The sequence below is a fragment of the Oratosquilla oratoria genome, unplaced genomic scaffold (assembly GCF_046742065.1).
Source record: "Oratosquilla oratoria isolate Oo_2021 unplaced genomic scaffold, ASM4674206v1 SCAFFOLD184, whole genome shotgun sequence".
Classification (NCBI taxonomy): Eukaryota; Metazoa; Arthropoda; class Malacostraca; order Stomatopoda; family Squillidae; genus Oratosquilla; species Oratosquilla oratoria.
Genome location: NW_027467537.1, coordinates 109,446 through 130,835, shown reverse-complemented (window position 1 = coordinate 130,835; position 21,390 = coordinate 109,446). Strand labels below are relative to the sequence as shown.

The following is a 21,390-nucleotide window of genomic DNA, read 5'->3' as shown; positions in this document are numbered from 1 at the left end:
TGCTAAAACTGACAGACAACAACGACAACTCTCTGTTCTTTCTGAATACGTTTCTTCAGTCGAGTACATTCGTGGCGACACTAACATCGTCGCTGATTGCTTATCTCGCACGTCATGCGCTGTTACACTCGACGCTTTTGACTTAAGTGGCATCGCTCAAAGTCAGACAACAGATGACGAACTGGAAACTTTCAAGCCTAGACTCTCTAAATTCACTTTACCCTCTGATTTAACACTCTGGTGTGATACCTCTTCTAACACTCCTCGACCTTTTGTTCCATTACCCTTACGTAATGACGTAGTCTCTTCTTTGCATAACCTTTCTCATCCTGGTGTTCAGTCCACCTCTAAGTTGGTAAAACAACGTTACTTCTGGCCACACATTGACAGAGATGTAAAGACATTTGTAAGACAATGCCTTAGGTGTCAACAGTCTAAGACTACCCGCCACACTTCCTCTCCTGTTTCTCCCATATCTACTCCTACTGACCGCTCCCAATCGGTACACATCGACATTGTAGGACCGTTGCCCCCTGCTACTCTTCCTAACTATCCTTACCCTCTCCCATACAAATACTTGTTGACTTGCATTGACCGAGCTACTCGTTGGACTGAAGCAATTCCCCTCATTGACAATACTGCCACTTCTGTAGCAATCTCTTTTGTGAATGGCTGGATATGCCGTTTCGGTGTTCCACTTCATGTCATCACGGATAGAGGTTCCCAATTCGAAAGTGAACTTTTCTCTAAGCTTTCATCTATCATTGGTTTCCACCATATGCGTACTACTAGTTATCACCCCCAAGCTAACGGCATGATTGAACGTTTCCACCGTTCTCTGAAATCAGCTCTCCGCGCTAGGCAAGATAACTGGTTTTACTCCTTACCTATCGTCCTTCTTGGCTATCGCATGACACCTCACGTCACCAAATTTTCCCCATGTACCGCCGTTACTGGCGCTCACATGTTATGCCCTTCTGTCGCCATTACTCAGGAACACACCCACTCCTCGGATGACACAACCATCCTCCGTCTCATCAAGGAAATGCAGTCTGCCAATTTCCAAGATCTCGCATCCGGTGACTGCCATACACCACCTCCACCCTATCTTCCTCACGACCTTCACTCTTGCTCTAAAGTTTGGTTACGAGTCGACAGAATTCGTAAGAGTTTGGGGGCTCCGTACTCTGGTCCATATGACGTCATTCGACGCGAACCTAAGTACTTCATCCTTAACCTACCTCAAGGCGAAACCTCAGTTTCCATTGATCGTTTGAAACCAGCTTTCCTCCCAGTTTCTCCTCGCCCTAAGACCCGTCTCCATGTAACACCAGACATACCCTCACCACCTTCCACTCCTGTTCCTACTTCGTCCACTTCTGACACTTCCAGCGTCATACCACCCACAACTGATGCCAATGACCTTGGCCACCCTATCACCTCTTCCCCTCCCTCCCTCCCTCATACTTCCTCTCTCCCTCCCTCATACTTCCTCTCTCCCGTACATAAGTCGTGCGGGCAGAAAAGTCAGATTTCACAATAAATCTGATTTTTACTACTACTAAAGACTTTCTTCACTGACGCTACACTCTCAAGGGGGGAGTAATGTAGCCAAGCCCTTCCTTACTTAATTATTGTATATATTTATTGTATATGTATCTCCTTTAATGTATATGTCACACTTCTTTATTATACATGAGTACTTAATATCAACATATATCTATTGTAAATGTATTGTATAAGTAAGCCTATGTAGTCATTACATTATATAAGTGCCCTATACATAATTATATAACCGAATATATATACGTCATTAGGCGTACGCTACGCGTATGCGTCTATGCCAATTTATGTAATTGTTCTCTTGTTGCTGTATATTTCTATGTATATACCTAGATATGTTAGTATGTATTGTTTTGCCCAATCTTTTTCCCGCCTAGCAACAATGTAACAGAAAGTAGGCCACGGGCGCGTCTTAATGCCCAGCTAGGCCCCCCAAGCATTCGCTTGTGACAGATCACTTCCTGTATTACTTGTGTGTAGACCTCCGCAATAAACTCCAACCAAGATACTGCGTGTTTGGCACTTACCACATTGGTGACCCTGGAGTGACCGTGCCCAAGTGACCCTAATACCCAGTGCTTCATACCTAAGTGATTTAGGGTCATACACATTACGTGGTTAAGTGCCTATGCAACTGAGGTTGACCGCAGAGGAACAGGTTAATTTTTGGCTGGTGTTGATATCTATAATTGTATGTAATCGAAGAAGTCCTGGTGAGGGCGACACGTCACTAATAAAATTCCAACGGTTCCCTGTGTTTACCTCACCAATGTACCACTCATTTGTCTTACATACAGCAATATAAGTTGGGACTGTACATGAATTTAAGGCTCCATATTACAAAATTGGAGATTAGGGGACAGGACCCAACGAGCGTTGTTCCTTTGCTGTATACTACAATTGTATAAAACACACACACACACACAAACAGGGAGAAAATGAAAGTTAGAAAAGTGAAGATATAAATAGGAATGAGGCATTAAAAAGGAGATAAAAGATCAAATGCAGGCAGTGACTGAAAAGGGGGAAGAAAAAATAAAGAAAATGACTTACAGGAAATAAAGAAACAGTGGAAAGTAAAACAGGAATGTCAAAAAGTATCCTTTAGAGAAATAGTGGAGCAACAGGTCAAGGAGAATGCCAAGGAAACGGTGATCCAATTGATTAAAGAGAAAGGAAACTCAGGGACACAGTGGATAAAAAAAGATGCAATGTAATCTATGGCATTAAAGAGAAGCATGCTGTTCCTAGATATCAAAGGGAAAAGGAGGAGAAAGAGATAGCTAAGGAAATTTTCAAAGAATTACAAGTGGAAGAACAGGGTTTAGATAGGGAAATTAAGGAGACTTATAGAATGGATAGATACTCTAAAAAAAAAAAAAAAAAAAAAAAATACAGGCCACTGAAAGTAAAGCTTCGATCACAAACAATTGCAGAGGAAGTATTACCCAGAACAATGAAATTAGTAGATAGTGAACAATACAAAAATATATAAATAAAAAAGGAAATGAGTGAAGAAGAAAAAATAACCTGGAAACGAAGAAAAAAAAAATGAAACTGATTTTTTTTTTCTAAGATCATGCGTCACAAACTTAACATATTTCTATTCAAGGCTAATAGATATAATACAAGAAAGAGATGGATGGGCTGGTTGTGCATTTCTAGACCAGAAAAAAGCATTTGATAAGGTGCCACATAAGAAGTAGCTTAAGAAATTAGAAACTGAAGGAGGAATACAGGATAAACTACTGAAGTGGATGGAAGACTTCTTGCATGAAAGAAAAATGAGAGTGGTGATTCAGACAAACACTCTAATTGGGATGAAGTAATAAGTGGTGTTCCACAAGGAACAGTTTTAGTCCCAATAATGTTTGCTATATATATTAATGATATGGATGAAGGGATTGAAAGTTATATGAGCTTCTTTGCGTATGATGCAAAATTGTTGAAAAAAGTGAACACTGAAGAAGATTGTGAGTCGCTACAGAGTGATCTCAACAAAGTATGGGAATGTAGTAGGAAGTGGGAGATGGAATTAAATATCAAGAAGTGTAGCATAATGGAATTTGGAATAATAATAAAAAAAAATAGTGGGATCATATAAATTGGGAGAAGAATTAAAAAAGTAGAAAATGAGAAGGACCTGGGAGTCATTATTATGAATAATATGTCCACTGAGAAGCATATAAACAAACTTTTTGGAGAAACTTATCATCTAAGAACAATCAAAGTGGCTTTTACATACCTGGGCGAAGAAATGGTGAAGAAAATACTAGTTACCTTGATAAGACCAACATTGGAATATGCAGCGACGATGTGGTCACCAAGTACAAAAAAATAAATAAATAAATAAATAAAAAAGTATAACAAAACCTGAAAGAATACAAAGAGCAATTACAAAACTAGCGCCAACACTCTCAGAACTATCATATGAAGAGAGACTAACAAAACTTGAACTACAGACATCAGAACAAAGAAGAGAGAGAGGAGACTTGATAACTATAGAATCATGAAAGACATAGAAACTATTGATAGAGAGGATCTAATAAAATGGGATAGTAGAAATACAAGAGGACACAGAAAGAAAATCAAGAAAGACAGTTATAGAAGGGACCTGAAAAAGAACAGCTTCCCCCACAGAGTAATAGACATCTGGAACAAGTTGGACGAAAAAGTGGTGTGTGCAAAAACAATTCATGAATTTAAAAACAGTTTAGATAAAATGAGATATGAAGACGGGACACCACGAGCATAGCTCCCCTTCCTGTAAAATACAACTAGGTAAATACACACATCGGTCGGAGTGGCAGCGAAGTCTGGACTCCGGTGAATTCTTCAAATTTCGAGGAAGTACCTGTGTTGTATTAATAGGGAAGGGGAAAGCTCGTGGTGTAGTGGGAAGGTGAAGAAAAAGGAGAAAGGGAGGGATTACTGAGGAAAATGGAAGGAAACGAGGAAGGGGAAGATAAGGCCCAGGAACTCAGACGGAATGTAAACAAGAGACGGCCTGACGATAGTGAAGTCGATGTGATTAGTAAAAATATAAAAATTAGATATATAGGTAAGAGCAGCGCAATGGAAGGTGAAGATAACTATTTCCATGGATTTGATGAGGGAGGAAATAACAACCTCCCCCGACTAGTAAATCTAGAGGAGAAACTAAAAGAAATTAATGAAAATTGGGAAGCTAACTTTAACAAAATAAAGTCAATTACTCAAAGAGTTGATAAGCTGGAAGAACTAAAGAAGAATCAAAACCTAACTAAAGAAATAATAGAATTAAAAAGTCAGTTAAGAGAAGTAAAGGATGAGAATGAAGAATTGAAGATGAGTAATAAAGAGAATAAAGTCCATAGCAAAAGAGGTAAGTGGTTGGAAAAAAGTACAAGAGAACAATAAAAGTGAATTTAGAGGTATAATGGAACAGCAGGTGAAAGAACAAACTAAGGGCACAGTTATTAAAGTGATGCGGGAGAAGGAGAATATAATAAGAGACTTAGCGGATAAAAATAAATGTATAATTACATTAGTAATGGAAGAGAAGTATAATCTAAATAGGATTACAAGAATAAAGGAAGAAAAGGAAAAAGTTAATATCTTAGAAATAGTTCAAGAAGATGAACCAGAAACAGAAAAAAAAATTGAAGAAATATATAGGGTAGGGAAATACAATATAGATAAGACCAGACCAATTAAGGTTAAATTCAGGCCACAAACAGCAGCAAAGAATATCTTAGCAAAAACGGGAACTAGCAGACAGTGAACAATATAAACAGGTATGGATAAAAAGAGAAATGAATAAAGAGGAAAGAGAGGATGAGAAAACAAAAAGACTGGAAGCTAAGAAAAAAAAAGAACAGTCAGAAAAAGAGAAATTCTATTGGAGTTAGTGAATATGAAAGTGAGGAAATGGTTCATAGCAGAGAAAAATGGAAGGGAAACAGAAAACCCAATGGAAGTAGCAGAAAATTGAAAGTGTCTTACACAAATATAGATGGCTTAATAACAGGTTTGAACGAACTGAATGACTACCCGAAAGAAAAACAGCCGGACATAATGGGAATTATAAACAAAATTGAAAGGTTCACTACCACCCAACAGTATAGGACATGGTGCATATAATGATTGGATTAGAAACAGAGAGGTAAAACAAGGGGGTGGAGTTATGTTCCTGACTAAGAAGGATATAAATGTGAGCAACGTCACATATGGAAAGAATAGAGTAGAGATGATTATGATGGAAATGGAAGACAAGGATGGGAAGAGCAGGAAGTTTGTATTAAATTATGTGCCTCCTAAAACGGCTTCGTGGGAAGAGAAAGAACACAAAAATATGTTAGAAGACACAAGGAAAACATTAAAAAATATAATGGAAAATGGGGGAAGAATAGTTATAATGGGTGACTTTAATTGTAAAGAAATCTGCTGGGAAGAGATGACAGTAAAAGGTGGAGATGACCTATGGGGAAATGTTCTACATGATATGATTATAGTATATACAATGATACAATGGATTCAAGAGAATAGTAGGTATAGAAATGAGGAAGAACCATCGAGACTGGACCTAATAATCACATCAGAACCTGAAATAGTGGACAAGATTGAATACAAAACACCAATAAGTAAAAGTGAGCACATATTGCCTGAACTGGAACTAAATGAGGAAAAATAGTTGAAAAAAATGAACAATATAGAAAGGGAAGATTGATGTATGATTTTTTTTTTTTCAAATAAGAAAATGCTTTCAAAAAGCAGACTAGGAAAGAATACACAAGGAGGAATAATTTATATAGGGGTGGAAAAGTATGTTCTAAGACAAAAACAAGAAAAAGAATATGTAAAGTGCTGGTACAACAAAAGATGTAGGGAGTTAAAAGACAAAAGGGATAAAGCTTGGATAAAATGGAAAAAAGACAAAAGACCTGAAAAATGGAAAATATATACTAGTTATAGAAATGAATATGTACAAGTGTGCAGAGAAGAAAAGAGAAAATATGAAAAAAATGTTATAGAAAAATGTAAAGATTAACCAAATCTATTTTATAGATTTGTAAACAACAAACTGAAAAAAAAAACACACGAATTAGAGAAACTATGACAAGGAGGAGTTGAATACACAGAGGAAATAGAAATGGCAGAAATTATGAGCAAGCATTTTAAATCTGTGTTTACAAGGGAGAACATACAACCTAGAGATATCGAGTGTGAGGAGAAAGTCCCCCCCTATGAAATAGATAGAAGTATCAAGGAATTAAATAATGAAACACTTAAGTAATCTCACTGTCAGAAAATCGCATGGACCAGATGAAATAGCAAACTGGATTTTGAGAGAATGCAGACAAAATACATAGCCTAATAAACAGTTCATTGAAAGAAGGAAAAGTTCCAAAAGATTGGAAAAGAGCAAATATAGTGCCAATATATAAAGCGGGAAACAAGGAGGGCCTACTAGCTATAGACCGGTCCCTCTAACAAGTACGATAGCTAAAATTTGTGAAAGAATGATCAAAAGTGGATGGATAAGGCATTTTGAAAACAACAAAAACAACAGCATACTAAATCCAAGGCAATTTTGGATTTAGACAAGGACGATCATGCGTCACAAACTTAATGTGTTTCTATTCAAGGCTAATAGATGTAATACAAGAAAGAGATGGTTGGGCTGATTGTGCATTTCTAGACCTAAAAAGAAAAAAAAAAAAAAGCTTTTGATAAGGTGCCACATAAGAAGTTGCTTAAGAAATTAGAAACTGCAGGAGGAATACAAGACAAACTACTGAAGAGGATGGAAGACTTCTTGCATGAAAGAAAAATGAGAGTAGTGATAAGAGACAAACACTCTAATTGGAATGAAGTGATAAGTGGTGTTCCACAAGGAATAGTTCTGGCCCCAATAATGATATGGATAAAGGAATTGAAAGTTATATGAGCTTCTTTGCGGATGATGCAAAATTGTTGAAAAAAGTGAGCACTAAAGAAGATTGTGAGTCGCTACTGAGTGATCTCAATAAAGTATGGGAATGGAGTAGGAAGTGGGAGATGGAATTCAATATTAAGAAGTGTAGTATAATGGAATTTGGAAGAAACAAAAAAGGAATAGTGGGAGCATATAAATTGGGAGAAGAAATAAAAAAAAAGTAGAAAATGAGAAGGACCTGGGAGCAATTACGAAATTGGCACCAACACTCTCAGAACTATCATATGAAGAGAGACTAGCAAAACCTGAGCTCCTGACATTAGAGAAAAGAAGAGAGGAGACTTGATAACTATTTATAGAATCATGAAAGGCATAGAAACTATTGATAGAGAGGATCTAATAAAATGGGATAGTAGAAATACAAGAGGACACGGAAAGAAAATCAAGACAGTTATAGAAGAGACCTGAAAAAGAACAGCTTTCCCCACAGAGTAATAGACGTTTGGAACAGCTTAGATTAGAAAGTGGTGTGTGCAAAAACAATACACCAATTTAAAAATAGTCTAGATAAAACGAGATATGAAGACGGGACACCACGAGCATAGTTCCCCTTCCCGTAAAATACAGCTAGGTAAATACACACACACACACACATATATATATATATATATACAAGCCGCGGGCTTCGCCCTTCCCGGCTTCGCCGGGAGCTTGGCTGCGCAAAAGGCGGCCTATGGCCACAGTTTTCCACGCTCTAATCCCTCGTTTTCCCCTTCGGCCTCGGCCTCGGGGCGGAACCCCAACACGGGATCCCCAGCACGAATAAGAACGCGAAGAAGAACGCGAAGAAGAACAAGAAGTAGAATGCGAAGAAGAACGCGAAGAAGAACGCGAGGAAGAAGAACGTGAAGAAGAAGAACGCGAAGAAGAATGCGAAGAAGAGGAAGAAGAAGAACGAGAAGAAGAACGCGAAGAAGAAGAACGCGAAAAAAAAAGAAGAATACCACCTGACCCCGACTTACCCAAGCGCTTTTTCAAGAATATTTTTAGGACAAAGTGTCACCGTAATACCACCTGTCCCCGACTTGTTGTGACTTGTTGTGACAAAGCATTTTGTCAATATTCTCTCTCTTTCGTATGGTGACTTTGCCTTCCATAGGTAGGAGTCCGAGTAATTCGCCGTATGCCATGATATAGAAATAGGAATAGTCGAAAGCCAAAACGCGTTTTCGCACCTCCTGGTGCTTCTTCAGTGGCAATTGAAGTAATGAAGATTCCATGAATATCAGCAACTTTTATATCCGGAAGGTGGATGGTGATTGGCTGGATTGCTGCGGGTTAGGTACGGTCTGTTCTCCCATTGGCTGAGCGGTGCGTGACGTCATCAGTTTGCGCCCCAGCACCGTAATGGGCGGACCTCCTAACGCTGGGTAACGCTTGCAGGTCATGGGCTTGTATATTGAGATTTGGGGAAAGATCTTTTATGTATAGAGCCTCCAGGATAGGTAGTCTTCTAGGGTCTTGGTGTGTGGCTAAAATTTCTGTGTTGTTGACCAGGGTCCCTTCGTAAGGTGGTGTGGTGAGTATCTTTGGGGTGATTCTATCTTCAGCGTTCCTAGAGGTCGGACATCTCTCCACTCCAGCTCTCTCGACAAACGCCCAGGAATCTTCGCCGGCCGGTGGTGGCGAGGAGGTATATCTCCTTTGCTGCTGCCGGTCTGGCACAGGCCGACCTCTTCGTTGATGTCGGCAGGCGGGTTTACACCAAGACAAATACAAACATTTCTCAAGTCACGTAATTCTCTGTTTTCAGAGTAGTGCTTGGAAGAAAAGAGGCACACGCACACTTGCTCGCTGGCTTAGCAGAGGCCCAACCCAACCCAACTCTTAATCAGAGCCCTCATCTAATCGCCGGCTGGTCGATAGAGAGGAATGGGCACGCCTCTCAGTCCAACCGGCCCGCAACCTAACGCTGGCCTCTTCACTGACGCTGGCGAGCGAGTTTACACTTCTGACATTTACACACAATTCCCAATCACGTGATCCTCTGCTTTCAGAGTTGTGATTGGAAGGAGAGAGATAATACAACACCCGCCCGCCTGCCCCCCTCGCACCGCCACTGAATCAACTCTACAGAATCTCAAACCCAACCTGGGGAAAAGCAGGCAACTCAGGCCTTACCTGTGGCTTATCAGGAACGCGCTCTACACGCGGGAAGTGAACTCTACTCACTTCCCGTAAGATACATACACACTCTCACGAACATAGCCACGACACACGCACAAACATCTACACTTACTTTTTCTTCGACTAAAAATCGCTTCCTTTCTAACTTTCTCTTATACTACATCTTCTCATTTCAGTTTACCTCCCACTAAAGATTTTTCCGTTTTTCCACCTTTCTCTACTACTACGCCTCCTACCATTTTCTGAACTTTTGGTGATCTTAATCCCGGCATCGGCGCCGCCGTCCGAGTTCCCAGTCTACTTCTCCCGAGCCACGTCCACCAACAGCCCCTAATCGCTCGCTAAATCGCCCGGTGGCAATAGCCCTTTTTTTATACACTACTATCTTTTCATTTTGTTACAGACCTTCTTCCCCTCCCACAAAAACCGATCCCGCGCAAGCGGGTGGTCTTTTCTTGCAAGTCGCAAGTCATCACTTCAATTGCCACTGAAGAAGCACCAGGAGGTGCGAAAACGCGTTTTGGCTTTCGACTATGCCTATTTCTATATCATGGCATACGGCGAATTACTCGGACTCCTGCCTATAGAAGGCAAAGTCGCCTTACGAAAGAGAAGATTGACAAAAAGCTTTGTCACAACAAGCTTGCCATTTCATTCAATGAAATATGCTTGAGAGAGAATCTCCTGCCCATTTATACGAAGAATATGTATATATATGTATGTATGTATGTGTATATATATATATATATATATATATACACACACACTCAAACCTCGTTTATACGGCCTTCACATATCCGGATTTCGGTTTATCCTGATGTTTTGAAGCAGCTGGGCTGCTAAATATTATTTTCGAAAATAATATTTAGCTGCCCAAAAAAAACGAAAAACTGCCACGTACGCGAGGCAAACGATACAGAGTTACAGTAGTTTGAAATGTAAACACCAGATGGCGCGCGGCGGGGTATATAAACGACGCTAGTCGTGGGGTGAAGGCCATACAACACCTATTTACAGTACACTACTATACAGTACTACGAATACACCTGTGTCATCATGCCTAATAAAGTCGTGAAACGAAAGCGAGTTGCTCTAACAGTGTGGCAAAAATTGGACTTAATCAAGAAACTTGAGGAAGGAGCAAGTGTAAGAAATGTGTGTGACGAATTTGGAGTGGCCAAACAAACAGTGTCGGATATTAGAAAATCCAAGGCAAAGTTACTGAATTACTGTTCTAAGTTTTGTGTGGACGCAAATATGCTAATGAACGAAGTCGGTAGCATAGGATCGGGACGTCATCTTGTCGTCTGTCAATTGACGGCCTCGGTACTTCCGACAGTACCTCGCCAGGTACATTTTCTTGGAGGAATGTTATGGAGCGGAGATACATGCATTCCTTCAAGCTGCAAGAACTTTGTATACCCCGCAAGCTGAGAGAGTGGTTGAAAAGCCCGCCAACGTCTCTCAAGACGACGACAACGAAGACGAGCCGGATGACATTTAATTTGCAGGTAATGATTTATTAAACACAGATTAGGTTAGATTTGGTTAGGTTAGACAAATTTATCATCCTTTCATTTCTTCGACGTCGGCATCTATCATAACAAACATGGCGTACCATTCGTCCGACACGACTTCGTTACTTACGAAATCTGTTTTAGCACCTTTTTTTGTTTTTATTTCCGCTCACAAAATTGCATATTACGTTGATACATTATAATTGACAAAACTAATAATTAATTTTCTATTGCTATATTGCGCCCATGGTCGAAACTAAAAATTTACCAAAACATTTTCAATATCCGGATTTTTTCATAATCCGGACAGGTTAGCTGCACCAATTAATCCGGAAAAACGAAGTTTGAGTGTATATATATATATATATATATATATATATATATATATATATATATATATGTGTGTGTGTGTGTGTGTACACACACACACACACACACACACACACACACACACACACACACACATATATATATATATTTATATTTATATGTATATACATATATATATATATATAAATGGCATGGATGAAGGTGTGGAATGTTATATGAACTGATTTGCAGATAATGCAAAATTATTAAAGAACAGAGTACAGTAACAGAGTAAAGTTCAGAGTAGGATTGTGAATCACTACAGAAAGACTTGGATAAAGTCTGGGAATGGAGTCGAAAGTGGGAAGTGAACTTTAACATCAAGAAATGTAGTATAATGGAGTTTGGAAAAACGTAAAAAAAGAATATTGGGGCAATATAAAATTGGTACAGAGGAAGTAAAAAAAGTAAGGTAGTAAAGGGACCTACGATCAGCAAAGACATGTCACCAGACAAGCATATCAACAAAATAGTCGGAGAAACCTTCAATTTACTAAGGTCAATGAAAGTGGCTTTTGATTACTTGGATGAGGAAATGGTAAAGAAAATATTAGTTACACTGATAAGACCAAGATTGGAGTATGCTGCGACACTATGGACACCCAGTACTAAAAAGAATATAAAGAAATTAGAATACAAAGAGCAACGACAAAGATGGCACCAACACTCTCCAAATTGACATACGAACAAAGATTGTCCAAATTGGAACTACCAACCCTGGAACAAAGAAGAGAAAGAGGAGATCTACTGACTATTTACAGAATTATGAAAGGGATGGAAGTCCTAGATAGAGATGATTTATTAAAGTGGGACAAGAGAAAAACAAGAGGACATGAAAAGAAACTCAAAAAGGATAGTTATAGAAGAGATCTGAAAAAGAATAGCTTCCCACACAGAGTGGTGGATATCTGGAATAAATTGGATGAGGCACCAGTGTGTACAAAGACTATACAAGAATTAAAGAACAAATTTGATGCTGAAAGATACAAAGATGGATCACTACAAGCATAGCTCCCTTCTCGTATAATACAACTAGGTAAATACAACTAGGTAGAAGGCACACAACTCCTTTTCCACCAGAGTTGGAGTGCGTGAATGATACACGGTAGCAATCAGAAATATATTTATCTACGGAATAAACCTCCTTTCATATACTAATTTTTGTTGTACTTCATGACTTCTAAAGAATCATACTAAAAATTTTCTAGTATATTTGATGAAAAATTAAAAATCTGGATTATATTAAGCTCTGTACATCTAATATATATTATTAAGGGGTAATTCAACATCTACATCTGCATACACATAATTACATTAGGTACATTAGCCACGCCACACAACTTAACATAAACATGTGACTTCAAGCATCTTCGTACAGACAGGAGACCCATTACATGGAGCTTTTGAGATGTCATAGCCTGACATCACTTGGAAGTGAAGAAAATTACAAATCATGGAATACCATCAGATATCTCACATAGCTGCAAATCCTTAACAGTTAGCCTCAAATAAATAATCGCTAATAGCTAGATTTCCATAAGCACCAGATAGCTTCAACCTTTTCCACAGAAGACACGCTTTCTCAATGGGGAAACACTGTAAAATCTGATTAACCATGATAAGAGTGCATGTCAGAAAAAATAAATATTTAGACGGTGTACTTACTATTGAAATTAGATTTTTGTTCTATGTCTTTCTCGATGGCATCGAGGTAAGCCCCTACGAGGTGGTCACCTTGCTCACCACCTTCATATGCTTGCTGGACACCGCGCAATTCACCCTGAAGAAATCGAAGACACGCAAGAATAGTTGGATATGAAAGAGAATAATAATTTATCTTAGGTAGCGGGGTGGAACTATCAAATGGAACTGATGCCACCCATCGGGCTGCTTTTTCAGCTTGTTTATTACCGGTACTGCCACTATAAGATGGTACTCAGCAAAAGGATATGGATTTAGACCGGGTTGAACTTTGTATAATCCAAGTGGATCAGTGGGTGGCGGGAGTGGAAGGAAAAGAGTGCTTCTAAGGCACTCTGAGTCTGACGAATATATAGGGTGAGGGAAGGTATGGTAGGGAGGGTGGTAAAAAGTTCAGTAGTAAAGACTAAGATGAAGAAAAGATATTTGAATGTTGTATCTGGGAGAGACTACGGCATAATTCACTCCACATCCAGAGTTGTTATGGTCGTTCCCTAGATTGTCTAGCCGAACAGTTCCGTATCTTTTAGGAACACCACTGCTGGAATGGGTTTTCCCACAAATCATATATATATATATATATATATATATATATATATATACATATATATATATATATATGTATACATTATATATATATATATACATATATATATATATATATGTATACATATATATATATATATATATGTATATATATACCGTATTTTCCGGCGTATAGTGCGCGACTTTTTTCCGTTGGAAGGACCTAAAAATGGGGGGTGCGCGTTATCCGGCGGTGCGCATTATCTACGTCCTACGATAACAATTCTGCGGCTGTGTGTGTCATTTTTTTCACAACAACGTGACGATGTTGGCCGTCACAAAGTCGGGACGGCACACTTCTCCGTGACGTTCCGTGAGAACAAGAAGAACAGCCATGGTGACATGAAAGAATACGACAGCATGGGCTACCGTATATAAATATTTGGTATAGGTAGGTATCTATCGAATCTTATTTTTCATGTTTAAATAGGCCTAAACACCATGAAACATGATCAATATTCATGATATTTGCCCATGTTTGAATTTTTATGTTGGCTTTGTTGCTTTACTTTAGGTATGGTACAAATTCCGTTGCGGCCGTTCATAAACTCGTGTCAAACACCTGACTACAACACCCTCTTTCGGGAGTTATATTAACTAACCGTCACCTCGATGAGAGACTGTCCTATTTCACCACTGTCATTGCAGGTTCAAAGCTAAAACGAAACAGTCTGTAGTTTGTTTCAGTATTAAATAAAAAATGGTAAAGACGAATTATTTCCTCAAGATATAAAATGAACATTTTCTGTAAAAATCCCGAAATTTTTCTGTATATTTTACTTTCAATAAACTTTTTTTTAGATCATATTTCCTACAAACTATTTAAGCTACAAAGTAATAAGGGACCAACGCACAACATGAGTCATATACCGGTACATGTAGTTCCGACTTTTTCTTAGTTGTGTCCAGATTGATGCCTAAACTGACACTTAATTTAGTGACAAATCAACAGATTTCCCAGCGGTGGCTCTAGCCAATGAAAAATACTTCTCCATGTAACCTCGTTCACATGATATAAATACCGAGGTAAAACTGCGTTATAGACAAATGCGATCGGGCATGCGCGTTATACGTCGGTGCGCGCTATCTGTGTACTGAGATAACGAAGTGTATAGGTGCGCATTATAACCCGATGCGCATTTTAAGCCGGAAAATACGGTATATATATACATACATAGCCTTGTAGGTGGTCCAGAACAGTTCAAATATATGGTTTGTTGTCCATGCGATCCTTCTGTTATAAGCGGGGGGCACCCTGATCTTAGGAGGAGGGGGAATGCTCCTTAACCGCAGGCTAGGGGGAGAGTGTGCCCTCAAGAAGCTGAGGGTTGCCTCGGAAGGGAAGACGATAAGTTGCCGCGCCATCCCCGCTGCGATGAATGGCAGGCTGAGTCCTAAGCGAAGGATGGCCGTGGCTCTACATTCTAGCAGATAGTGGTGGAGGAGTCCTGTCTGACAGAGGGAGTTGGGTGGAAAATGAACGGCCTGCAAATTGCTGCGCCAACATCTCCGCCTGTTGTTTGGGCTGCGGGAGGTGGGGTGGGGGGAAAGACCGCACCTATTGCCAGTTGCAGCTACCTCCAGAGGGCAGTGGTTTGGGAAGAGAAGGTGGCACACCAATCCAGCCACTTTTCTTCCCGAACCCTGTGGGTGACCGTCTGTGCATACCTAATGGCAGTGCGAAGGAGGGTCCGTGCCTCGAGAAATGGGTGGCACCATAGAAATGTACGGATGACATTGATTTGGTGATTTTGTTCTCGTACGATGTCGTTGTAATACCACCGGTCAGCATGCCGATTTATGCCTGGCTTAGTTTTGGGGAGAGGTAGGGTGGTAGGGAGATGAGGAGGAAAAGTGGAGTGAAACGGAGGAGTGGGGTAGCGGGGAGGAGTGGGAGTAGAGTGGGAGGGGGAGAAGGAATATATGTAGAGCGGGAGAGGGGAGTAGGGGAGGTTGGGAGGAGGGTGCAGGAGTAAGGTGGTGGGGGGAAGTAGAGTGAGGAGGAGGGGGAATAGGGTGGGGTAGGGAGGAGGTGGGGGACAGGATTTGCGGGAGTGGGGAGGAGGAACAGGGTGAAAGGAGGGATGAAGAAGAAGAATAGGGTGGGAGGGGGAGGAGGGGTGAACCTCCCTCTAATGTTGCTTCCTCCTCGCTGTTGCACGGTGATAGCTGATACTCTAACGAATTTGTATCGGTGTCTTATTGGCACAGGCTGGTGGGAGGGTGGGAGGGGGTAGAGGAGGCTGGTGGGAGTAACTTGGATCAATCGGTCGTATAAGTTCTGTAAAGCGTTCAACATGGGCGCCCTTGTGGTATGGTCATTCACCCCTATTATGGGCATAGGTGACGTAGGGAGTGATTGACACTCGGTGTGGCTTAAGCGATTTATTCAGTGGATACTTGTACATCAGCCTAAGGACTGACATGGCGCCCCCCTCCCCACGTGGGGGGGGGGAGACCGACCGTGAAAGCCTAGCGATGAGCTACTGAACAGAAGGCAGACTGAATAGAATATCAGACGGTGACTGAGTCAGTTAAGTCTCTTGCCCACTTTTTTTTTTTTTTTTTTTTTTTTTTTGTATTGAGTCCCAGCGGCCTCCGCCGATTAAGGGACTGTTTTTTCGTTAAAATATGCCTTGTAGTTTGCCTGGGTTAATTATGTAGGTAGGTGTATTGAGAGGGGTTTCTTTGTGGCTGGGGTGTTTTGTAGCAGAGCTGCAACAGGGACCCTACTGGGGAGGAGCAGGTGAGTTTAGCTGCAAGGGCTAGGTGCCCCTGCCCGGCATCCGTATTGTTACCTGCCCGGAGACGGTACAGGGCTGTGGTGGGATCCCCCAGGAGGTCCCTGAGGTGCTGGAAGTGGTGCCCCAGGGCGGGGCAGATGAAAAGACAGTGGTTAAAAGAGGCTAGCTCCTTGCCGCATGTGCATGCTGCATCCGTGTATTGGGTTCGCCAGTGGTTTACCCGGATTCTGGATGCCATGGCCAAGGTGTGTGGAGGCAGTGCAGGTAGAGTTTTGCGTGTGGGTTTAGTGCTGGGTGTGGTGGGCCATCCTCGGTTAGCTGCAATAGTCTCATACTCCTCTCTCCATAGTTCCCATGCAGCGGCGTCTATCTTCTTGTAGGTATCACTAGTTGAGGGTGGGATGAGCATGGCGGTATCCTCCTGACCTAGTGCACCCCGTTTAGCCGCTTTGTCGTCTTTCTCGTTTCCCTCGAGTCCTACGTGGGCGGGTACCCATTGGAACAGGAGGCTAGTGCCGAGTTCCGCTGTTTCTGTCGAGGGTCGAAGTATTTCTTCACTCAGCTCCGGTCTGGAGGCGCAGTAGCCACTCAGAAGCACTTCGAGGCTCGAGCGAGAGTCCGTCAGGGTTGTGACCCTTGGAGGTGGGTGGGGGAGGGCGATGATTTCCCGGAGGGCTTCCCGTATGGCGAGTAGCTCAGCTGTAAGGATGGTGGTGGGCCTTATTTTCCTGGCGATGGTCTTTCCTGTGGGTTCCAGGTAGACGCCTGCACCCGTACGGCCGTCTTCCATAACCGATCCAACGGTGTATACCCGGAAATCTTCTGCGAATTCCTTCGCTAGGAGTTCCCTGGTGTGAGCGATCAGCAGGTGGGGGTTTGCCTTTTTCCCTAGTCCTCGTATGTCCGTCTTTACCTCTGGCGGGAGGAGGTCCCAGGGGGGAAAGGGGTCTACTTGGCACTGGGCGATGAGGCGGCGATCGCTGAGTTGGAGTCCAGCTCGGAGACACAGGTCTTTAACAGAACCTGGCAGGCCCTGGGTGGGCTCGCCGTGCGGTGCCGAGATCCATCCTTCAGAGAGTTCCTCGTCCGTGGAATTGGGTACCTTTGCTGAACTGAAGAGGTACCGGCAGGCATCCCTCCTGACCCGGGCCCAGAGAGGTAGTATGCCAGCTTCGTTATATACCTGTTCGTGTGGTACTGACTTTGGTAGGCCGAGTGCAACTGTAAGAGGCCGGTAGTGTACGAATGGAAATGAGCTAGGGCATTAGAATAATTCAGACTCGACGCCTGCTCGAGGGCGATGTTATGTCTATGTGAGGGCGACGTTTTGTCTATGTAAACACACCGACGGTGGTGACTGTTTTATATTCGATGTGTAATCAAACTCTGTAAGCGCAGGTTAGCTTCGTTTGACTAATGCTGAGGTAAACAATATCGCTAGTGGCATTGTAATGGCTTTCCGGATTGGTGCAAGGTGGAGAAGGAGGAAAAAACTATTGGTGCATGAATTCAAAGTCACGCCCATAAGGAGTGACATTTATTTGAAAAGTAACTGGAGATTGGTTTAGAAAAATTAGTGACGTCAGACGAAGGTAGCTTAGCGTAGGATACGGGATCTCGCCAGAGAAGATATAGAGGGGGTGTCGAGAGAGGATCAGGAGACGATGTAGAGACGAGAGAAAGAGATCCCGAGTGTAAGCAGAAGGTGAAATTACAGTGAAAGAAGAAAGAAAATTCACCACCCTTTTATTAACCCAAAGGACGAGAGGAATAGGCATGGGGCCTAGAAAATAGTGAGACTACAGGAAAAAGAAGGCATTGGGCCTACTGCTTAAGAGGAACTTGAATATTAGTGAAACTCACGTAGTGAGAGGCAAGGGGCCTCGAGACGAGTGATATTACAAGTCAAATTTAAGTGACAGTGGTGACAGGGGTGGTGAAAGTGGTGCTCAGCGGTGCGACGAACGAACTGGGTGTTAAACACCTCCGAAGAGAAGTGGCGCATGAAGTCTACGGGAACAAGACAACCAAAATCAAGAGTGTATTACGACTACGAGAGAAATCTACAACTTCAAGTAACTGCTACGTTGGGAACAAGCATTCTTCAAGATTCTTCAAGGTGATCATCATCTACAAGGCGGTCTTCAAGGCAGAGTGTGTGATGGAGGAGGAACAACGTCGTTGACGAATGACAAGACCGTAGAAGGACGTCGAACCAGACATTGACATCACGAAGCGACATCGCAAGCAGCCAGGCTAAAGCAAGGTATTAGTAATAAGTATGAGTACCCCTCAGAATTCTAACGTGTTGAGACACGAAATTCACACATCAAATACAAATATTCCAAAATTCACAGGAGAGTCTAACACATATGGTGTAAACAAGTTCTTGAACCTCATTGACACTCTTATAGTTAGTAAAAACATTACCAATGAGGATCGTAAGATTGAGATTCTCAAGGAGAATATAGATCCAGAGCATGGAAGGGCGAGGTTTGTCATTAACTTCCAGCAAATGGAAGCAATTAATCAATATGATAATTACAAGAAAGCCTTTCTTAAACATTTCATGTCCAAATGTGATCAGGATCCTATTAGATCATTGGTAAAAATGATTAAGGAAGTTAGGACAAGTGAAATTGACACAGAGTACTTAGCTAGATTAGATAGATGGTCAAAAGACATGAATTCTATCTTGAAAGATTCAGACTGGATAGAAAGATCTAGTGAGAAGATGAAAATCTCACAGGTAATCAAATTGATTACATTTAGCTTATTGGCAAAGAATTCTGATGACTTAACAGCAGAAAGGCTGTACAAAGATTTAAAATCAAATATCTGTTTAGGAGAAGTAGATTATCTTCTTCAAGGATACAGTGAGACCAGAACAATAAACCCATATGTAATGCCTATAAATCAACATAGCCAATATAGGAATTCTAGAGAGTTTAAGAAAACAGAAGTAGGACATAGGCGGCATGCTAGAAGTCCATCTAGGGATAGGGATACCAGAATCCTATGTTTTAATTGTAATGCATGGGGACACAAGGCACAAGAATGTTTTTATGGGATTATTTGCAGAAATTGCAAATACGAAGGTCACAATGAGTATCAATGTAGGAACCCTCCATTCTGTATTTACCATAATATAATCGGACACAGAACTCATGAATGCCGAAATTTTCGGGTACCCCCAGGGCTAAGAGGAAAACCCCCAGACACAGAATAAACCATTTCAGACCTCCCCATATATATACCGATAGGCGGTATTGTGTTAAATATGGGAATGCAAGGGAGATGAAAGAAACTGACAAACTGATAATTACTGTTGGTAAAACTTCTGTAGGACCTCTCATTGCAGGTAAAGTGTTCAATAAGCCTATTCAAATTTTTATTGATACAGGGTCTGTAGTTAATGTAATTACTAGTAAAGTTTTAAACCAGTTGAACCCAGTAGTGAAAATGTTGGAAACAATCCGTTACACATTGCAAGGTGTAACTGGAAATCAGTTAAAAACATTAGGTAAGATTGAGCTAGAAGTTGCCTTGTATACAAATGAACAATTGTACATCCCAGTGATAGTGGTAGAAGAGTCTGTTTTTCCAGGAGATTTATTGATAGGATTTGCAACTATGAGAAAAGAAAACATGGTAATTTGTCCTGCTGACTTAGGAATTTTAGTGAAGTCACAGTTAATCCCATTCTTAAATCAACCAGACTTAAGACCAGTGACAGGAATCAATGAATCCTTAGATAACATTTCTATCCTAGATAGCGAGGCCGAGCGGTCCAACCCTACAGAAAGTAAAACAATTTGTGAACCCAACTCAGAAGTTCAGGAAATCCCAGAGATTACTAAATTATCAACCACAGATGCCTTGAGAATTGCAGATTGCGGATTAACAAGGTCGACATTGTTACATCCCATGTCAATTAATAAGGTTGAAGTGTGTTTGAAAGGAATCAATGTAGACTCTGAAGTAATTACAGTCCCAGAATCAGTTAAACTTAAAGGATTGAAGTGGGACTCAGGGATTTATAAGACAAATAAGAACAGAGTAGAAGTATTAGTAATTAATACTATGAATAAAAAGATAGTTTTAAAGAAAGGTACACAAATAGGATGTATTCAGGTGTGTACTAAACCTATTAAGATTTTAAATGAGAATAGTGAGGAGATAGAATTACCAACTTCATCAATTTGTTCAGTACAAGAAGGCATAGACTTAAGAAATAGATATAAAGAATTATTACAATCAACTAATTGCCCTGAGTTGGATGAAGCTTTATTTGCTTTGCTTATGAAACATAAAAAAGCAATTGCTTTGCCGGGGGACGCCTTAGGCAAAACAACTGTTTTAAAACATCACATTAAGTTAAAACCAGGAACACAACCTATCTACATACCAGCCTACAGAGTTCCCCACTCTAAATTAGCTGTAGTAGATAAACTCATCACTGAAATGTTATCACAGGATATTATTGAACATAGTAAGAGTGAGTGGAATTTTCCGTTGATCTTAGTACCAAAGTCTGATGGGACTATGCGACCAGTTATTGATTACAGGGAACTGAATAAGCACACCATTCGTGACAGGTTACCATTACCCATTATCGGTGACATTTTGAGAAGTTTGGGAACTGAGAATAGATATTTTAGTACTGTAGATATCAAATCAGCTTTTTGGCAAATAGAATTGCATGAAGATTCAAGAGAGTTCACAGCATTTTCTACTACAACAGGACATTATGAGTTCAAGAGAATGCCATTTGGGTTATGTAATAGTCCATTAACTTACATGAGAT

The 21,390-nt window shown here is 40.9% G+C and overlaps 1 protein-coding gene across 1 annotated transcript in view; it reads right to left on the bottom strand.

The window, feature by feature from the left end:
* Nucleotides 1–21,390, bottom strand: part of LOC143022803 (cytochrome P450 2D15-like) — a 145,315-nt gene that overhangs the window by 29,510 nt on the left and 94,415 nt on the right. Inside the window, exon 7 of the mRNA XM_076181174.1 lies at nt 13,219–13,333. Within this exon, the coding sequence (XP_076037289.1) occupies nt 13,219–13,333 (115 nt within the window). The remainder of the gene's footprint in view (nt 1–13,218; nt 13,334–21,390) is intronic.